The sequence below is a fragment of the Tauraco erythrolophus genome, chromosome 2 (assembly GCF_009769465.1).
Source record: "Tauraco erythrolophus isolate bTauEry1 chromosome 2, bTauEry1.pri, whole genome shotgun sequence".
Taxonomy (NCBI): domain Eukaryota; kingdom Metazoa; phylum Chordata; class Aves; order Musophagiformes; family Musophagidae; genus Tauraco; species Tauraco erythrolophus.
This window is the reverse complement of record NC_141466.1, coordinates 70294553-70315765: the sequence shown is the minus strand read 5'-3', so window position 1 is coordinate 70315765 and position 21213 is coordinate 70294553. Positions and strand designations below refer to the sequence as shown.

Sequence of the window (21213 nt, the reverse complement as noted above, 5' to 3'; positions counted from 1 at the left end):
TGAAGCACACCCTGGAGGTCCCCACTTGGAGTGCCTGAGGTTAGCTGAGAAGAATTGCTCCTAGGATATATCCCACAGAATCCCTTAAGTCCCGCTATATGCCAGATAATTTACTCCTGTATTTAGGGGTTTGCCCATATTATTAGATCATTTTCAATGACAACCTATGCTGGCTAGTATAGGCTCTCTGCTTTTTTCTGGGAGACACACAGTCTTTTGTCTTTATAAGAGAGTGAAAACTGCACCCTTTAAGAGGGCCAGACAGCATTTTATTCCAGATTTTTCTTCTAGAATACCACCTGGCTTTGCTCTCTGCACAGAACACACTTTAGAAATGAAGGAAAAAATACCCTTCAACATCTACAAGAAAGAAATAATATGATCAGTTTTTCAGATAAGATGTGAACTAATCACAAAAAAATTCTGATTTGAGTTGAACTGTAAGTAATTTTGAAACAGCCGTAGTTATTTGTTTGTGAGCCAGAGAAAACAGCATGCAATATGTCAGGCTTTGAGATAAAATTTATTGGTGTGTCATTGGCTTAAATCCAACATTATGCTCATAAATAATATAATCCTAGTGTGACACATTTCTGCTTGAACCTTGACTGAAAATTATTGAGAATCATGTTATGAATTATGTAGTAGCAGTCACGCATTCAAGTCAAAAGGATGTAACTTGAGTGAAATGCTGAAATGTATTTGTAATTAGGAACACTATGTAAAGACGCGTAGTTGCAGAAATGGCGAAGTGTCTTTCTGCGTATCCAAGTGTATAACATGGAGCCTCACTGCAGACTCAGGCTAATGGTCATCCAGCTTTTTATTGTCTCATTCTTCTGGGATGGCAAGTCTGATGTGGTTGAATGTTGTTGTCATCTATATCACTGTCTCATATGCTACAAACACCATCTTTTGTCTTTTAATTTATACTAGCTCAATACGACCCAAGGCTCCAGACAAACCTTGACAATAATATACAGTCCAACTGCGCAGCAGGATGGGAGTAACTCAGTGTTATTCAGTGGAATGTGCCTGACAAGCCAAGAGAGGGCAAACATAAGTGTTTAAGCATCAAAATGGTTATACTCAACTCGTCAAGTGTGATGGTGTTTAGCCCTGTGGCAGATAGAGAAATCATCAACTGCTTTGCTTTCTGGGGACCAATAAACTCAAGATCATTTTACTGTGCTGCTACATTAAAGATCTCAGCATGTTTTTTAGATATAGAAAGACTTTTGGTAGCTCACATGGTCCCTCTTCGCACTATTGTGTAGTGTGCTGCTTGGCTGCAGTGGTTATTTCTGGTCTACTACAGAAATTCACACCTGGGTCTTTCTATTTTTTTTTTTTTAATGTCATTACTAACTGCATACTACTTTGTTCCCAGACTGTCTTCTGGAGAAGAAGAACCAACTGGTTCCCTTTGAGATGGAACCTGCATGTGTTTCTGGGAATAGGTCATCCTGGATACCACCTCTTCCAATCATGCTGTGAAGCAGAGTGAAATTTCACTCCCTCTGCTCTGTACTATCCCCTAATATTCTCCTGGCATACCTGGTATCCTTAGATGTCCTGATGCGCTCTCACGTCATGCCCCAGTGCATGCAACCCCCATCCTTGGTCTTATACTATAGAAGCACCACTCTTAATGGATTGACACTGATTTGAAACAAAACCCTAAATTGAGAAAATGTATATGCACACATACACGCAACATTGATTATGCCTTAGTGCCATAGGTGAAATGTGTTTTGCATGGTAAATGGAAGAACAAGGTTGTTGACCATGTTTCCCACCTCAGAGCTGCTTTAGCTTTTCTTAAATTTCTGAGATCTCCTGCCATGGTATGTCCTGAAAACAGGGAACAGCAGTGTAGCATGAATAAATGAAGCCGGGCCATCAACCACCTGTGGTATAGACATATTCAGCCAACTGGAGCTGACTGTAGTGTGAGAATTGAGCATCTGTGAAGAATTCATGAATACTCCTGACTTTTTCTTGTTCTAGTAGTGTAGCTTCAGACAAAGAAGATTGCATATAACTGGAGACTTTTAATACGGATTTCTTCTTGCTGATAAAACATCTTCTATACTCTTTCTTTTTGCTTTCGTCAATGGACTTTTGAATAGGTCACCAATTACTTGGGGCATGTGACAGGGTCAAAATGTGTATTTTTATAACGTATGTTTATACTTGAATTTTTAAAATCTTCGGTTAAAATATTACCACCTACCTAATTTAAAAAATAATCTTGGTTCTCTCCAGTTGTTTGTTCCAGACTACAATTATTTATGCTTTAGGATGCTGTAGACCAAACCTAAGGGTAAATCAAAGATGTTCATAGCCTTGAGGCAGTTTTGTTGCTTTAACAGACTTATTGACTCTATACAAATATTTTCCCAAGAACTGAAGATACTGTGTGGATCCAAAATGTTTTGGAGCCTGTGCTGAAGCTTACAGAAGTGCTGTGTTGTTTGGAACCTGAGGCTATAAGAGTCTTTCAGATCTCAACCGATTGCGTTCTCCCTGGCTGCAGCCTGCTGTGAGTCTAAGGCACTTTGCTGATGACTCCATCAGTCATATTTTGCCCCCAAACTCCCTTTTTACACAGTTTTAGGAGGAGGGTGATATATGGATTTTAGCTGATGTCTAAGCATTCGATTCCTTTCCCTGTCGATGCCTATCGTTGGAAAGTGGAATAGGAAGGGAAAAGAGAACAGAAATCATCGTTATGCCAGTGTATAAACGCGTGATTTTTCCATGTTGTGAATACTGTATGCATTTCTGCACCACCTGGGTCAAAAGAGATCTAGCAAAACTGAAAAAGTTTCAGGGGAGCAAAAAGGTGATCAGAAGTATGAAGCATCTTCTGTACAAGGAACAACAGACTACACTAGGACTATTCAGTGTGAAAAAGAGATAACCGTGTCCTGGGCTGCATCCAAAGCAGCGTGGGCAGCAGGTCGAGGGAGAGGATTCTGCCCATCTGCTCTGCTCTCGTGAGACCCCACCTGCAGTGCTGCGTTCAGCTCTGGGGTCCCCAACACAAGAAGGACATGGAGCTGCTGGAGCAGGTCCAGAAGAGGGCCACGAAGATGATGCGAGGGCTGGAGCACCTCTGCTATGGAGACAGGCTGAGAGAGTTGGGGTTGTCCAGTCTGGAGAAGAGAAGGCTCAAGGGAGACCATCCAGCAGCCTTCCAGTACCTAAAGGGGCCTACAAGAAGGCTGGAGAGGGACTTTTTCCAAGGGCATGTAGTGACAGGACATGGGGCAATGGCTTTAAACTGAAAGAGGGGAGATTTTGATTAGATCTAAGGAGGGAATTTTTCACTCAGAGGGTGGTGAAACACTGGCACAGGTTGTCCAGAGAAGTTGTGGCTGCCCCATCCTTAGAAGTGTTCAAGGACAGGTTGGCTGAGGCTTTGAGCAACCTGGTGTAGCGGACGGTGTCCCTGCCTCTGGCAGGGGGCTTGGAACTAGGTGATCTTGAAGGTCCCTTCCAACTCTAACCATTCTATGATTTGATGATCCTATGTTCCCTATTATGTCATATACTGTATGTCATAGATCACATGTATCATATGTATATTGCCTATCATATCATATCGACTGCACAGCACAGTGGATGCTGTAAAATAAGCAACAGCTCTTTCTGGATGCATGTCCAACTGCATGTCCTATGCATAGCATGGAGAGACCTCTTACTGCTTCCACCCTGGGGCAGCACAGCTCTGTCTCTATGACTGTGGTACGTGAGTTATCCAAGCCTGGTTGGGTACCTACAGTTCTTCAAAATACATTCGTACAAGGATCTCTGGTTTGTGTAAGCTAATTTTTTACCCGCTTCAGTGTTCGCTCTGTTGCATCTCAGGCTCGTCTGTTGTGTATCACTTACAACTATTGCATTATTCTGAAATGCAGTAGGCATAAGTAAAACATATTGCATTGCTTTTGAAAAGATTTTAATAATTGGTGATTCCAAACCTGGGAAGAAAGAGAAAAATTCTGCTGCACACAAAAACATGTGTATCTTTACTTGTTCAAAGAATTGCTATACAATGGCCACATCCAACATCATGATAAAGATGGGAATTTCCACCTTAGATGGCTGCTGTGGCACTATCATAGAATCATAGAATAGTTTGGGATGGAAGGGACCTTGAAGGTCATCCAGTTCCAACCCCCCTGCCATGGGCAGGGACACCTTCCACTACACCAGGTTGCCCAAAGCCTCGTTCAACCTGGCCTTGAACACTTCCAGGGATGGGGCAGCCACAACTTCTCTGGGCAACCTGTGTGAGTGCCTCACCACCCTCAGAGGGAAGAATTTCTTCCTTAGATCTCATCAAAATCTCCCCTCTTTCAGTTTAAAGCCATTGTCCCTTGTCGTATCACTACACACCCTTGTCCAAAGCCCCTCTCCCGCTTTCTTGTAGCCCCTTTAGGTACTTGCAGGCTGCTAGAAGGTCTCCCCGGAGCCTTCTCTTCTCCCAGCTGAACAACTCCAACTCTCTCAGTCTGTCTTCATAGCAGAGGTGCTTCCACCCTCGCATCATCTTGGTGGCCTCCTCTGGACCCGCTCCAACAGCTCCATGTCCTTCTTGTTTTGGGGACTCCAGAGCTGATTATGTCTATAGCATGCTATAAGGTTGTTTCCAAAACCCAGCTTCAAGGTTAAAGAGGCTATTTATTTAAGCAAGAGTATGTTACTACAGCCCTGAAAACAGCCAGAGGGTGTGTGCCTTGTGGTGCCGTTCAGCTTAATATTCTGCCAAAGCAGAGAGCACAGGAAGTTTAGAGGATGTCTAAGAAAACCACGAGGTTGGATTGTGAGCAGGTCATGGACAGCACTGTGCGTAGTGGCAATTCCTTTCTGAGCTATCAATGCAGTGCAGTCACTCTGCCTTAGCATTATTAGAGTTACTTTATTTTCAGCAGTGACATACCATGTTTTTGGCGTATGAGGGCACGTCAAGTGCTGCGTAAATGGTAAATGACTAACCACATATCTATTTGGCCTCTGTCTGTTCCTCTGGATATAAATTAGTTTTTTCTATAACAATCTTCTCTGGTATTTTCTGAAGTAATTGTCTTTTTAGGGGTGGATAGGAAAGAGTTATTCTATTTTGCAAGTGAGAACGGACCATAATTTTATTGGCTACTAACAGATGAGAAAATAACTCTTGGAAATTCTCTATTTCCATTAAGGACAGCTGTGGTTCAAAATAGATTAATTTTAATCATCTTCTAGGTACACTTAGAAGGCATTTATTAGTTTGGGGCTTTTATTGGGAAAGGGTTAAGGGTATGTTTTGGTGGAGCTGGAGAAAGGAGGACTATGGGGCTGCTTATTGAATTGGCTTGTTATTTGAATGTAATTATTTTTTACTCCTGAGCAATTATAGATTGTAAGTTTAAATAATTGTCAGGGTGCCTGCAGCTTTCTATTGTTGTCTAAAATCTAAGGTTATAAAGAAATAAATAATATGAGATTACTTTTTCTGAATGCGTCTATGACAGTTAATTTAACTTAGCAATAGCTATCAAAAAGAAAGGTAAGAAAAGGCAAGATTTCTATTCCTTGCAGTAAACAAACTTTGTAAACAAGTTATTATTTTCTGCAGCATAGCCTGAAAAGTGATTCTCATTTTGCTGGTAACAAATGTTTGTGGTGCTTTGCTTTTTTAATAGCAGAATATGTTTTGTTTTGCTTTTGTATATTTCAAGCTCCCTAAGGTTGCCGAGAGATTACAGAGATTTTCACGAGATGAGGGTAAGGCTTCGCTATTATTGCAGAGATGAATTTATATGAAAGATACTGTTTCAAGAGAATCAAATGGATTACATAGCCCTGATGACATCTCTTATTTTATGTGTACATCAAGTTCTACTTGAGTAGCAGAGCACTAAAGTGTGTGAAATGACCGAGGATGATCTAAAATGAATCTCTGCAAAGCGTTGGAATGCTTAGAGCAAAGGAAGATCACAAAATGATTTGAAAGCCTCAAATCAATGACTGAACTAAAGATGTGATGCTTTGCAATGAAGCAAATAATCAGGTTGATGATCGGACCATGTAGCTCTATCTCAATCTCTTTCACATATTATTGTACTAGAGGTTCTTTTTATCCCTAACAGACTTTTGAAAGGTAATATATTAAGAAACTACTCCCTTTTTCAAAGGAAATAGAAAAGTGGCTAGACTGAAATTATCTATGCACAAGCTGGCATAATTTATTCTTTACTGACTATATCCTTGGACATTCTGCTGTGTTGATTCAGATGAAGATTTTTGGACACTTCAGAGGTGTGCAAAGAGCTTCTGATGCTTTTATTCGTACTCATCACATATTGGCTGATCCAATAGCTTATTTTGTAAGAGAATTTAAAAAGAATCAATAGTTAAAGAAGTCAGAATTTGACCATAAACCCTGAGATTTGTCTCTGTGTCCTTGGGACACTTCACTCATCATCTTTGTGGGCAAGAAACATAAGGCTTCTACCATACTTCCTAAGACTCCTCTTTAATCAATTAGACATGAAAGTCATGCAATTTTAATCCAAATATTTTGCACTTAAGGACTGATTGTTCTTGCTTTGTGAATAGCACTTCCTTTCTGCAGATCATATGCATTTTTGGTGCAATATTGCTTTGTATGTCATTCAGTTGTTCATGGGAAACGATGCCCAATTGTTCCCAGCCAGGAGCATTCACTCGGTTGCATTCCCAAATCCCCAAACATTAAAGAAAACATGTGCTTATTGGTTTCCAATTCCTGAATTGTACAATTTGTGACAGTTCTCTCTCAAGTTCATGGAACATGCTGATATGAATGGCCTGTAAATAGAAAACTAGACTTTTGAGGAGGTTGCTGTTTTGTTCTGCATTTGTGCCCGGAACTCAGCACAAAGTAATTCAAATCTGTGATGAAGGCTTTTATATGCTGTGGTTTTGAAAGTGGCAATACCACTAATGATGAAAACAAGCCTCAGAGAGAAAATCTTTTACAGTCCACATTCAGGCTTGAATTCCTGAAGCCTCCTTCATACCTCGTTTTTCCCAGTAATACCTCTGTCTAAATATAATGGAATCAACTACCTATGCAATGTCAAGTTAACAGAATTATTTCCATTTCATGAATAAAACTCGATCAAAGAACAAAATTAATTTTTGTAAGATGGAAATCTTCTAGACTAATTGAACTATTTTTTTAGGATTAATTCTTTATTGTTAAACACTTTTGATTTCTCTTGTCCCATGCCTGATCTTGACTGGTTCTATCCTTGACCTAACAAATATCAAGATCTCCATTTGGTGTACCTGGCTCCACATGTTAAAGCAATCACAATGTTCCGATACAGTTTCTGTATTTTTGAAAGCAGTTCTTTATTTTGTCTTATTTTCCACATTACTGTACTGCAGCTATGTTCCACTGACAGGAGACAAATTAGATGGAAGTTGCCACATTTTATCTAGAAAAAGTTTTACTGAGGAATACAAACCTACCAAAATGTGGAAAGGAAAAGTTGGAAAATACAGCATTTTATCAAGTGGTGTTTATGTTCACCATTAGTCATAGCATGAAAAAGACATATTTTAAACAAAGACCTGTTAGTGGGGATCCTTTAGTATTTTTCCAGAAAGGATTCTTTACTTCATTTTTGGACCACTCATACCTCAGTTTTGAGTACTTAAAATAAAAATTCATAAATTATGGTTCATGTGAGGCGTAATGATTTGTGCCAAATGCTTTAATGGTTTAGATGAAAGAAGCTAAATACATGTGAATTACTGTTTAAGTATTTGCTTTCTAGAGTGTGATAGTTTGGGGGGGGAGGGGGGGGGGGGGGGGGGGGTGTTGTTCTGGTGGCAGGGGAGGGGATTTGCTCCCTGTGGCACCAGATCTGAGTCCCATCCCCCTCGGGGGGTTGAGCCAAATCGGCGCCTCTGCGAATTGCCCTATTTAAGTTGAGGGAACGGGAAAGGGTCTTTGGCTCAGGAACGAGGAGAGGGGAGGGGGGCGCTGCCCTCGCTCCCGGCTCCCAGCCGGGCGGCTGCTCGGGCCCGGGCCGGCGCCACGTGCTCAAGATGGCGCCGGGGGAGCCGCATGGGGGGCTCGGGAAGCGCCTCGCTCCCGGGGTGCCCACCGGGCCGAGCTCCCTCAGGGAGGATTAAGATCTAAGAGAAGACAACCACAACGACCAGGTCAGTCAAGATAGAGCAGGAGGAGGGGTACTGGAGCTGAAGTTTTCCCTTGCAAATCGGTGTGCAGATGGCAGGCGGCCCCCCTGCAGCCAAGATGTACTCGGCGGAGCAGAGACCCACTCGTGGCCCGTGGAGAAACCCACGTCGGGGAAGAGATGCCTGAGCCCAGGAGAGGTCGTGGAGTAGGGGATGCACGACGAGGTACTGTTAATAATGGGCATGGGATGTACGACGAGGTCGTGGGGGCATCTGGAGTCCGTGGGACGACCCACGCCGACGCGAGTGGCAGCAGCTCCCTAAGAGGCAGAGACTGGTAAATGGTGCAATCCATGGGGAAGGATTACAATCCTGCGGGCAGGACTTACGCTGGAAAAGTTTGGGCATTTTTTTCCTCATGAGTAGGGGATCCACCGAAGCAAGGGAAAAATGGTGTAAGGACTCCTCCTCCTTTAAGAAAGGAGCAGCAGTAACATCATGGATGAACTGACCTGCACTCCCCCATTCCCTGTCCCCCTGCGCCGCTGGGGCGGGGGGCGGGAGGTAGAGCCGGGAAGGAAAGGAAATAGGGGGTGGGGAGGTTGTTGCGTTTAAGATCTGGCCTTGTTTTCTCTTCCTCCTCTCAAGCAACCGGTTTCGTTCCCTTGTGTCTCTTGTTAAGTAACTGTTAATAAATTGTTTTAAGAAGAAAGCCTGAGTCATGTTTTGCCCGGGACCGTGGTTGGTGGGTGCTCCCTCTCGGTTCTTCTCTCGACCCTCAGTCCAAAAACCACGACATAGAGGAGGCAGAAAACATGGTTCCCCATATCCAAATGTCTGCTGTCAGGCTTCCTCCTATGACATATTTCCACACTTGTGTCCTTTTGGGAGCTGGGAAGCAAAACCCGTTAATTGTATGTATACGTTGGGGCCTAAAGAACCCAACACGTCTTCCAACTCCTTTTAACCTTTCTCTCCTAATTAAGAAAATGCTGAGCATGATAATCCTAACCATTCTATGATTCTATGATTAATGCAGGACAAATAGATGCAGATCAGTGATTAGGAATAAGCCTGTACCCCAAGACTGCAGAAAAAGGCAAAGCCACAGAAGTGGTTGGCTTTCTTCTCTCTCACAAGATCTGTTTCTTCTCCTTTCACTTTTAGGAGCAATTCACAGTGTTCACAGTTCCAATTATTTAGACCCAAGATGAACTTCTGAACAGTTCAGGTGCAGCTCACAGGTGGAGGTTATGTTGCACAGTTGTGCAACAACCTCCCAGGTGGAGGTATGTGTCACACATACAGGGATATTCTGGTGCATCTCTCGAAGGTCACAAAGTTTGGCCTCTGCTGCTTTTACATGTTCTCTTTCCAGAGTGTGATGACAACCATTCAGATCAGCATAAATGGTTTTCTGAGTGGGCCCTGTCTTTCCGTTTCTGGGAATAAGAGGCAAGAAGTTTTCCAACAAAGGATTTTGATAATGGCATTTTCTTAGTATGTGGACTCACCAGAGGACAGTTTTGTTGACTTTCAGGATAAAATTGGTTTAAATGTTCCGGCATTGAGTGGGGAAAGAATACTGAAGCAGTGAATAAGGCCATCTTTGAAAGAATTTTGATACACTGACTTGTGTATATCCCCGCTCTCTGCTGGTTAAGGTGAAAATTGCATTTAAATAAGAATATCTGAAACCTCTCGTACTATAACTGTGAAGTTTAGGGCAACTGTAGTTTGTGCCTTATTAACGTTCTTGATATTGGCTTCAGATTTATTTCAGTACTGTTGATTTGATGTTATTTAAGACTTGTAACATGCATTTATGATGGATCGAATAAGCACATTTTAAGAACAGTTTTCTCCTACCTATCTCACTATTGCTTTTCCCAGTTTGAGTGATGTTGTCTTATAGGGTTTTTCAAAAGTCATACTTATACTTATGACATGTTATGCATATTTTTTGTGCTGAAAACATGGCAGTTTTTCTCTTGACAGTAAAATATTCCTTTTCTATTATGATAGTCTGCTTTTCCTCTTACAATAATTCTAATCTGTTGTGCAGATTTTATACAAACATACATACATACACAAACATGTGCCCAACACACTCTTCCAATGTCAGCAGCTACTGTACAGGCATAAATGAATTGCCTGGGCATTTGTTAATTTGAATGAACAGGAGGCTTCTGCTTCTCCTATGGAAAAAGAAGCAAACCCAACAGTTTCTCTGGGAATTCATGCAGCGTGAACAGAACACATCTTGGCAAAATGGTGAGCCAAGAAATTCCTCTTTAGTTGCTCTGTTAGGCAAACTGCATTTTAAATTTCTTGCCGAGGGCTTTGTTTGACTTGCCCCAGGCAAGCTGTTCAACATATTTATCAACCCTGTTGTAGCATTAGAGCCAACGCTTATCTAGGAAGATCATCCACTTAATGCCATCTGTCATCGGGAGTTTTATTTCTTTCAGCTGAGCTTGTTCTCCATTTCAATTTTTTTTTTTTATATTCCTCCCAACCATTTCTTAGTTGATTGTTTTCCAGTGATCTCAAATATTCTGTGATTGCTCAAATATTCTGTGGTTGCTGCATCAACCCCTAAAGACGTCAATAATACAATTTTATTTTAGATCGTGATTGATAACATTAATGCTATATGAATCCAGATGGCTCACCAAAGCGCTCTAAGTATTACAGTGTTATGTAAAAGATGATCTTGCATTTCAATTTGAATCCAGAATTCTTTCCAGATTCTCAACAAGAATTTGAAAAAATTCCGAACAAAGACTCCGGGGTAGTTCATGCTGTATTTTTATCTTGGTGCCTATGAGCACATGGCTTTGATCGGTTTAGATTTTCAGGCCCTTACTAACTGTTGTGTAAGTGCACGGGCAGCATGAAAGTGTTCAACAAAGCTGTATTCACTCACTTTCCATGTGATTGTGAGATCCAGTTCTACTTTTGGATTTGTGTCCGCAGTCACAGTGAAGCCAAAGGGACTGGCATATTTCCCTGTAAAGAAAAAAATTTAACTGTCTGGAAGTCTGGTGCTATTGAGTTATATAAAGTCAAGAAACATTATTGTAACCAAGCATACAACCACTGTGTATAGACTAGATACAGGCTGGATGTTCTTCTGGGTTGCCAGGATATCCTGATCTCCTGGTTGTTCAAGGTGGGAGGTCTGCTGGGTCCCATCACGACTTCCTTGTTGCCTGCTTACCCATCTTCTCTTGAGAAGTCAGAACACGATGGTGCCTACCAAGATCTCATCCTGACTTTTCATGGTGAAGCCAAGGTACTCACTTCAACCTATGAAGTACTAAAAATTAATGGTCCCCACAGTTTCAGAGCTCACAGCGTAAATATCTCTTTGGCTCAGTACTTAGAAATATCAGTACTTGGACTGACTTCAAACAATCAGCTGTACCAACTGCTCTACACAATTTTTTAAAGAGAAAAATGCCAATCACAGTCAGTATTTGGCGGACATGTATGAAATGAGCATTATTATATAGGTATATAACTTGCTGAGGTTCAATTTGTTCCTTCCAGTTGGGGACAAAAAAAAAAATTCAGTTCAAAGCAGCTGAGCATTTCCTTATCCAGATTTTATAGAGGTAACTAAATCAATCGTATTCAAAATTCAGGCCAAGTCCTATACTGGCCAAGAGAAGTGGGGATGCTGGCAGCTGTGTCTTCAGCTCCCGGAGAGATGCTGGCTAGAGCAAGATGCATTGAGGTGGGCCGGTGGGATGTACTTTTGGCTGTCCTTTACTGCTTCAATGTATAGGAGCAGCCTGTGCCCCCAGCTACTTTTGGCTGGGTACTGTAACATTTGAGCAGCTGGCAGAGTCATTACTTCTAGGGTTTTGGAACATAAGCTGGCACAAGAGCTGGTCTCCTCTGACTAGTGTGCTCCTGAGCTTTGGATAGATGTCCCACTACTTACTCTGATCTGGGGTTAGGGAAGAGGTTTCCAGGGCATGTTGCTCTTTGTTCTGTCAGCGTACCAGAACGTTTTATTTTTCTGAGTATATATATAAAACTGACGTTTTCCCCTACTTAATGGAATCATACATTTTAAAATCCTGTTAACAGAAGGAGGAGCAGGATCCATATCCTTTACAGTTCATCTTCTGCAGTGAAGCATTGCTATCAACCTGGCATTGAAACAGCTTCTTAATCTGCTGCATGGAAAAGTGCCTTGAAGTGTGGGTGTAGGGACTGTAGGCGGTGGGCCAGAAAAGACTTGGCATGCCAATGAAATAATGCATTCGTTCTTCAGGATATGACAAAAAGAGTCTTCTGGGTATTCTGTTGGGCTGCTGGGAGGGCAAGGGAAAGAGAACGCTTGTAAATAAAGCTGGCAGGAGCGAAAGGTCGCTGGGTGGTCAGACAGAAGTCAGGTTGTGTGTGCACCTGATGCCCAGTGGAGAAAGATATACCATGAAGGTAAAGGACAAACAAATTAAAAAAAAATGCTCCATAAATGAACATACTGTATATATATGTGTATTTTAGAGAAAATATGAAAATTAGCCAGTATATGAAAATGATACACCTGCTGTGAGTTTCTCTAAATGGAAGGCTGAGTCCTTGAAGCATCAGCCTCCTTTAGCAACTATTGAGCTCAGAACTTAATAGACTTTAATTAGTGCAGAATGGATGCATCTTGTGAGCTTCTAGTTTGGATCAGGAATGTCCTTCTGATGCAAATTTACTGCTTGCACTGATTTATATCCAGGAATCACAAATAGGAATTTACATCAGGGAACCTGCATGGGAACTGAGTATTATTCAAAGTTGTGATAGGAACAAACGTTGGAGAATGAGATCAGAATGAAAACAAGCAAAGGTTACCTTTGCAGGATCATGTAGTTTCTTGTATGAGTGGAGAACAAAGCTTGAACATGAAATAGTTTTCAAACAAGTCTTCCAATCTGGTTTTTGGTTCTATGTGATGGCTATTGCAGGCAGTACACGAAATAAAGAATCTAACATTAGAAGCTGCGAATTTTGTAATTAGGGATTTTGCATAGAATTAATCTGGCTTACGGTACAGCATAGACTTCTACAACTCAGTCATGGTAGACTCTTTTTATAGTTGCGGAAGAGAAATAGGCAACTTTCAGACACAAATCAGTGTATGTTGGGATTTTGATTCGATTACATATTCAGGGACTTTCAGGTTTTTGTGATGTCTCTGTATGGGCTATGGGCTTCTTTCTCTTGCCTTAAAATATGCAAACAGTTCCGTTTGAGCTGCCCAGAAGCATTTTGCCTGGTCTCAGGATGCCTCTCAAGAAGGGCATGTGTCTCTCCTGCGTCCTGTGTCATTGATGTCAGCCTTGTGTAGATAGATGTCTTGGATATCCTAAGGCATCTCAGATGACCCTGGATGTCTCCGTTTAGGCAAATAAATTAATCCCTGAATGTATGAGCTCCTGTTACAGTCAATGGAGACCTGGTCAATATGGTTAACGGAATCTGCAAAGCTATTCATCTCACTCAAAAGTAAACAGCTGGGGTTCAATTCTGCTCTGTGAGTATTTCAGAATTATTACAGATTATCTTTAACAAGGGGATGCTTATCTCTCTTATCACAGTAGCACTTTGCTTTCATTCTTTTAGAAAAATACTTCAGTTTATGCTAACTATTTTTTTTAAATATGCAAATGATCTGGGTTGCCTATGGAAACACGTTATTTCTTGGCTGAGCGTAAGGCTGTGCACAAAGAGTTGTTCAGAAGATATATATGTATGTATATATAAAGGGAATATTTTGAGAAAATGAATGTGGACGCTAGAAAGGAATAGGAGTACTTGCATTTATTCCCAAGTTGTATGATTAACATTGTTTATAGGGACGAATGAGCCTTTAAAGATTGCCATTTGAATCTGTTTGGTTTTGAAGTTCAAAAGCAAAAAATCTTTAAATGCCTTTTGAAATTCCAATTAGGAGTCAGTCAAAACCCATCACTAAAAGAATAGTTTTTGTTTTACAAATTAGCAATTAAAAGTGACAAATATCTTCAATGCTTAAACACTCTTCTGCAATACCCATTATGTTCAAATAATACTTTTTCTGAGAACTTGAGTATGTTCCCCAGTATTTCCTTTTTCTTTCCTTTCTCTTAGGAATGCCTCCAGAAGCTCTCTCTCTAGCTCTAAAGCTGCACTCACTTCACCAGTACTGGGGATTATGCAAATTATTTAATGAGTAGTTTAAAATCACATTCATGTTTTCTACTTTCTAATTATAATACCTTTTTTTGCTGTTTTTGTTTTTTCTTTTATGTTACTGTTCTTACTGGTTTTTACTGTTCTTTTCCCTCTGAGTTTTATTTAGTTATTTGAATTATTTGTTTCTTCAGTTTTCTTACTAGAGTAGTAATAATTAGGGAAAGTAAACTTTTTTCTACTACAGAAGCATGTGAAGTCTTGTAGTGAGATTATTTCCCTATTTTAGTAATTGTTGTTCATGTTATATATGGCTTAAGGCAGGCAGTGGTCTGAAGAATAGGCATTGCATGAGCTGATGTGTCTTAACTCCAGAATATTATGTGGGACTTTATTGTTAATATTTCTCTGCTTGTGACAGTTTCTCTGTGGAACGTGGCACCACTTTAGCAGCATAACAAACATCAACTGCTGAATGTATTAATACTGTGGAAAGCAATTTAGTATTGTATTGTTGTAAATTATGTCCTTTACTAGCAGGTTGTTTTATTATGACAAAGATTTCAATTTTATCTGTTCTAGTGGATGTGAGGGTTTATTGTTTGTGCAAGGTGCCAGAGTACTTGAGAAATGATGAGAATAGTTCACCGAGAGAATAAAATGTCTGTCTCTCAGAGGAAGGAGGGCAGAATGAATTCGGGCATAAACTGGTTGCAGAGAAGAAAAAGAGAAAGAAACCATGGTGAAGGTGTGGGTCGCTGGGTTAAATTAACAGGTCAGGGAAGGCTATCAATGAGAGAATCCTAAATAATAGTTACTGATCAAGGAGAGTCAGTGAACACTACCCTGATGATCAGTAATTTCAGACAGTGCAATTAGGGATTTACCGAGCATTAAAATTCTTGAAATAAATAGTAAAAAAATGTGTATTTCTACTTTGTATTTGAAGTTGAGCCTGTATCTGAACTTAAAGCTGAATTTGGGTTGTGTTCTTAGTTTTGGCTTACTACTTTGCACTCATGTGTGGGCCTAGGAATATGCTGTAGGAAACATTTTGGGTCTGTGCTATTCCTTGGCATAGATGAAATAGCTCATTCACCACCCCTCAACTGATTGTCCAGCCAATGGTAGTTTGATAAATGGACTACGGAGTCCTTTGTGCAAGGGTCTTGGCATCACCTGCTGCAAAACTGGATGAGATTTTAGGCAGAAAACTACTGAAAGGTGCCTGTGTGTGTAGTTAAATATCTAAATTTAAGATTCCCCTGATCTAGGGGAAAGTGTCCCTGCCCATGGCAGGGGGGTTGAAACTAGATGATCTTTAAGGTCCTTTCCAACCCAACCCATTCTATGATTCTATGATAGTTGAGATTTAAGTGGATTCTGCCTCCTTCCTCTTTCAGGGTTGCATATCTAAATACAACATTGTCTTTTGTTGACAAAGTAAATTATGATTATCAGAAGGAAAAAAGTCTGTTAGAGCAGACTGGATGGCCATGGAAAAGCTGTATTTCTAACTTTTCACTGTCTTGCAATGGAATGGAAATACTTTTTTTTTTGAACCTGTGATAGACTTGATATACAAAAGGCTTTGCACATAATTAAACAATTGTCCCAGTCGTGATTTTTAAAAATGTTGTTTTCTCTTCTGTATTGACTTTAGCAAAATCAGATGCATTTTTCTAATAGATTCTTCATCACAGTCTAATTCTTTAATGCCTCCAAAATGTCCTCAAGGATAAAGCAGTATGTCAAGATTTCATCCCTATAACATTGAGGATGAGGAATAAAGAACTGCAGACAGGAATGATGAAGCTCAAGGATTTTATTTGAACCGAAATTTGCCCGTGTGCCCCAAGCTGTGTATACTTGTGTTTGCTTCTGAACTTTGCTATCATATGTCCGTTCAGTGTAAAAGAGTCAAGAACTGGCATACTCTCCGTGTTAAAGTATTGTTAATGAGTATTGCCTACATGTTTCATGTCGCTCAAATGTACTGCAACAGGAACTTTGACAGGATATCCGCATGCGGTATTTTTAAAAGGAACATGCAGACATACCTGTGTTCACACAGTTTGACATATACATATGCAGAAGTATGGATAAAAATATACTTCTGAGCAATTTTTTCATTAAAGACTCAAAGGCTGTGTCTAAACTATGTGTTCAAAGGCTGTTTTCTCAATGGACCAAGGAGCACTTCCCAGCTTGTTGCTTTAGGCTCCTTCTCATCTGTGACATGACTGTCTGGAAGAGACATGGTCATGCACTGTCCCACTTACACGTGCTGTGACTTACATGGAAAGGCAACCTGAGCATTAGGGGTTGCTGATATTCTCTAGTTATGCTCTTGATTTGGTCAATGATGGGACCGGAGCTGCTGTTCGTACTGCGCAGCGCAGGCAGAATGATGTGTAAAAACTGTCTTACCCTATATCAGTTGACAGTAATTACTAGAGAACTTCCCAGACTTAACTGAGATAAAATCGTGATGTCAGGTACAGAAATATACTCTAGTTTAAATCACCATGAGATAGGTCATATGTGAGTGCCTGAAAAATTTCTCTCAAATGAGGATTCTAGATTGTTCTTTCTGCAAAACTAGGAGGGAATTTCAAGAGAGGTCCTACAGCAGTTTGAAACCAGCCTTATTTAGCTGAGGAACCAAAGTCTAATAACCATAGCTATCTTTGTAGTCAAGGGAGAAGGACTGTAATTTCACCAGCAATTTATATCTTCTGTGGGCTGAATTGTTCTCAGGAGATGCCTGACTCTTTCTGTGGTCTCCAGGAGCAGGCTGGGCTCCTAATTTATGCAGCTTGCTTGAGCACCTGAATTAGAAGGAGAAATCTGGGTCATTACTTCTGTATTTTGCAGAGACAGGAGTTGGTCAAAATAAGTTACTTTAATTTGAAGCTAATCTCTGAAGTTTCAAAGAAAGAATATGCCCTTGTGAGCCGTTGTAGTTGATAGAAGGGATGGCTTTGTTCTAGTTGTACTTTGAAGGAAAATCTCTGTGATTTTTTAACCCATCATATCTGCAGTGTTATCAATAGAAAAGCCATCGTGGATCATTGATTTCTGAATGTATTTAATATTTTACTGCCTTTTATTTCAAATGTTTTACTAAGGGAATAATAAAAGGAAGTATGTTATCACTGAAATAGAAAATACATTGCCCATAATCAGGGGTAAGCGCAACAACACTAGAGTGTACATGACATGTTTCGTCTTTAGAGAGTCCTTCAAATTGTAGCTAACGTCTCTTAACTATGGAAGCCAGAAGAGAATTGTGAACGTTAGTCTTGTTTGTGCCTTCCCCCTGGCTTTCATACCGTGTGCTTGATTCCTATTACCAGGAGAGTTTTGCTAATTTACACCTGTTGACAATCTGCTGTCCTTTGATAATTGGCCATGTGGGTGAATGACTACCAAAATTTTGTCTGAACATCAAATACCTGCATGCGTGAATTGTTAAACCAAAACATTTTTCCTCCTGTTTTAGCATATCATTTAATCCATTATTACTGCCACCTTTAAAGGCTGCATATGCCTGAAAGCAGAAAATTAAATAACTGTTTTCCATTAATACAAATTATTGTGTTTTGACAGCTTGCTAATCAACTAAAGTAAAAATGATGCTGTACAAATAGCCCAATTGCCTTTTAAGTAACTTTTTTGTATGTGCATGAGAATTCTCCTTGTCTGGGCCTTTGAACCCTTACAGGATTTGTCCTCTATGATATGTTAGTGCTCAGAAGCATTATTAAAATAAAGCTTTATTTGGGTTGTGCTCTGATGCAGAATGGATTTCTCAGTATAGTTACTCCATGTATAATCTTGGGGAAACATCTGACCATCACGTGCTGGCTATAGATGTTACTTCTTCTGGGGACTGTATCATAGAATCATAGAATCATAGAATCGTTAGGGCTGGAAGGGACCTTCAAAGGTCATCTAGTCCAACCCCCCTGCAAGGAACAGGGATATCTCCAACTAGATCAGGTTGCTCAGGGCCTCATCCAACCGGGCCTTGAACGTCTCCAGGGATGGAGCATCCACCACCTCTCTGGGCAACCTGTTCCAGTGTTCTACAACTCTCATGGTAAAAAATTTTTTCCTAATATCCAACCTGAATCTACCTCCCTCTATTTTAAAACCATTACCCCTTGTCCTATCACAACTGGCCCTCTTGAACAGCCTCTCCCCATCTTTCTTGTAGGCCCCCTTGAGGTACTGGAAGACTGCTATAAGGTCACCCCGGAGCCTCCTCTTCTCCAGGCTGAACAGCCCCAACTCTTTCAGCCTGTCCTCATAGGAAAGGTGCTCCAGCCCTCTTATCATCTTCGTGGCCCTCCTCTGGACCCTCTCCAACTGGTCCATGTCCTTCTTATGTTGGGGACTCCAGAACTGGACGCAATACTCCAAGTGAGGTCTCACGAGGGCAGAGTAGAGGGGGAGAATCACCTCCCTCGACCTGCTGGCCACGCTCCTCTTGATGCAGCCCAGGACGCGGTTGGCCTTCTGGGCCGCAAGAGCACATTGCCGGCTCATATTGAGCTTCTCGTCCACCAGTACTCCCAAGTCCTTCTCCTCAGGGCTGCTCACGATCCATTCTCCGCCCAGTCTGTATTTGTGCCTGGGATTGCCATGACCCAGATGTAGGACCTTGCACTTGGCCTGGTTAAACTTCATGAGGTTGGTACGGGCCCACCTCTCCAGCCTGTCGAGGTCCCTCTGGATGGCATCCCTCCCTTCCAGCGTGTCGACGGCACCACACAGCTTGGTGTCATCGGCGAACTTGCTGAGGGTGCACTCCATGCCACTGTCCACGTCACCGACAAAGATGTTGAAGAGGGCCGGGCCCAACACGGACCCCTGAGGGACGCCACTCGTGACCGGTCTCCACATGGACATCGAGCCGTTGACCACTACTCTCTGAGTACGGCCATTGAGCCAATTCCTTATCCACCGAGTGGTCCATCCATCAAACCCATGCCTCTCTAGTTTAGAGAGAAGAATGTCGTGCGGGACAGTGTCAAAAGCTTTGCACAAGTCCAGGTAGATGACATCCGTTGGTCGACCCTTGTCCACCGATGTTGTCACCCCATCGTAAAAGGCCACCAAGTTGGTCAGGCACGATCTGCCTTTGGTGAAGCCATGTTGGCTGTCACCCACCACCTCCTTGCTCTCCATGTGCCTTAGCATGGTTCCCAGGAGAATCTGCTCCATGACCTTGCCAGGCACAGAGGTGAGGCTGACCGGCCTGTAGTTGCCCGGGTCCTCCTTGTTCCCCTTTTTAAAAATGGGGGTTATGTTCCCTCTCTTCCAGTCATCGGGGACCTCGCCAGACCGCCACGACTTCTCAAATACAATGGCCAGTGGCTTGGCAACTTCATCCGCCAGTTCCTTCAGGACCCGCGGATGGATCTCATCAGGTCCCATGGACTTGTGCACCTTCAAGTTCCTCAGATGTTCCCGAACCTGGTCTTCAAGTACAGTGGGCGGTGGTTCATCCTCACAGTCCCTGCTAGTTCTTTCCACAGCTTGGGTGGTAAGACAAGAGGCTTTATCAGTGAAGACTGAGGCAAAAAATTCATTGAGTACCTCAGCCTTCTCTATGTCGCGGGTGACCAGAGCACCAGTATCCTTCCGGAGGGGGCCTACATTCTCCTTGGACTTCCTTTTGTCCCCTACATACCTATAGAAGCATTTCTTATTGCTTTTTATATCCCTTGCCAAATTCAATTCCTTCAGGGCTTTAGCCTTCCTCACCTGATCCCTGGTCACTCGCACAGCTTCTCTGTATTCCTCCCAGGCTATCTGTCTCCGCTTCCACCCTCTGTAGGCTAACCTCTTCATTTTCAGTTGGTCCAGGAGCTCCTTGCTCATCCACGCAGGCCTCCTGGCCTTTTTGCCTGACTTGTTCTTTGTCGGGATGCACCTCTGCTGAGCTTGGAGGAGGTGCTCCTTGAATGTGGACCAACTTTCCTGGGCCCCTCGTCCCTCCAGGGCCGCCTCCCATGGCACTTTGCCCATCAGGTCCTTGAAGAGGCCGAAGTCTGCCTTCTTAAAGTCTAGGGTACAGAGCTTGCTGAGTATCAATTAATGTGCGAATGAGTGATTTAGTATTGAGCAGATTTTGACATAACAATATCTACTTTGTGCAATTTTCAGGTATGGGCTGCTTCTGGGGAGCTGAGAGGAAGTTTTGGAGACAGAAAGGAGTCTACTCCACTCAAGTGGGTTACGCAGGAGGGCATACTCCAAATCCTACCTACAAAGAGGTCTGTTCAGGTAAGTCTTTCTCTGATTTTTAAGGATTGTGAGTAGAATCCTGTCAGATTATGAGTGACAATGAAGAGTAAAACGACTGACTGCAGTGACTAAAGAGATTGAGTATTTAGTCAAGCCTGGTTTCCATTTATAGAATCATTCATTCCATTTCATAGAACCATTCCATGATTCTCTGATTCTGTGATCCTATTCTGATTTTATTGGTAATATATTAAGTAATAAATAAAATGATTTTTCCAAGTCGAATCTGGTTTGCCTGTGATGGTAATTGGTGAGTGATCTGTCCCAGTCCTTATCTCAACCCGTGAGCTTTTCGTTACATTTTCTCTCCCTTGCCCAGCTGAGGAAGGGAGTGATAGATCCGCTTTGGTGGGCACCTGGTGTCCAGCAAGGGTCAGCCTACCACACGTATGTGCAAATATTCTGAGGAAAAAGAAATAATAATTTCTTCAGGAAATGAATTCTGTTTCAAATTAAGCAAATGTGTTCCTGAGAAAAAGCATGAGTTTTGATTTTACTTTTGTCTGTATCAGAGTATGAACAAAA

At 41.8% G+C, this 21213-nt stretch overlaps 1 protein-coding gene across 1 annotated transcript in view; it reads left to right on the top strand.

The window, feature by feature from the left end:
* Positions 1–21213, top strand: part of MSRA (methionine sulfoxide reductase A) — a 323230-nt gene that overhangs the window by 143912 nt on the left and 158105 nt on the right. The window contains exon 3 of the mRNA XM_086624224.1: positions 20548–20667. Coding sequence (XP_086480350.1) covers positions 20548–20667 — 120 coding nt within the window. The remainder of the gene's footprint in view (positions 1–20547; positions 20668–21213) is intronic.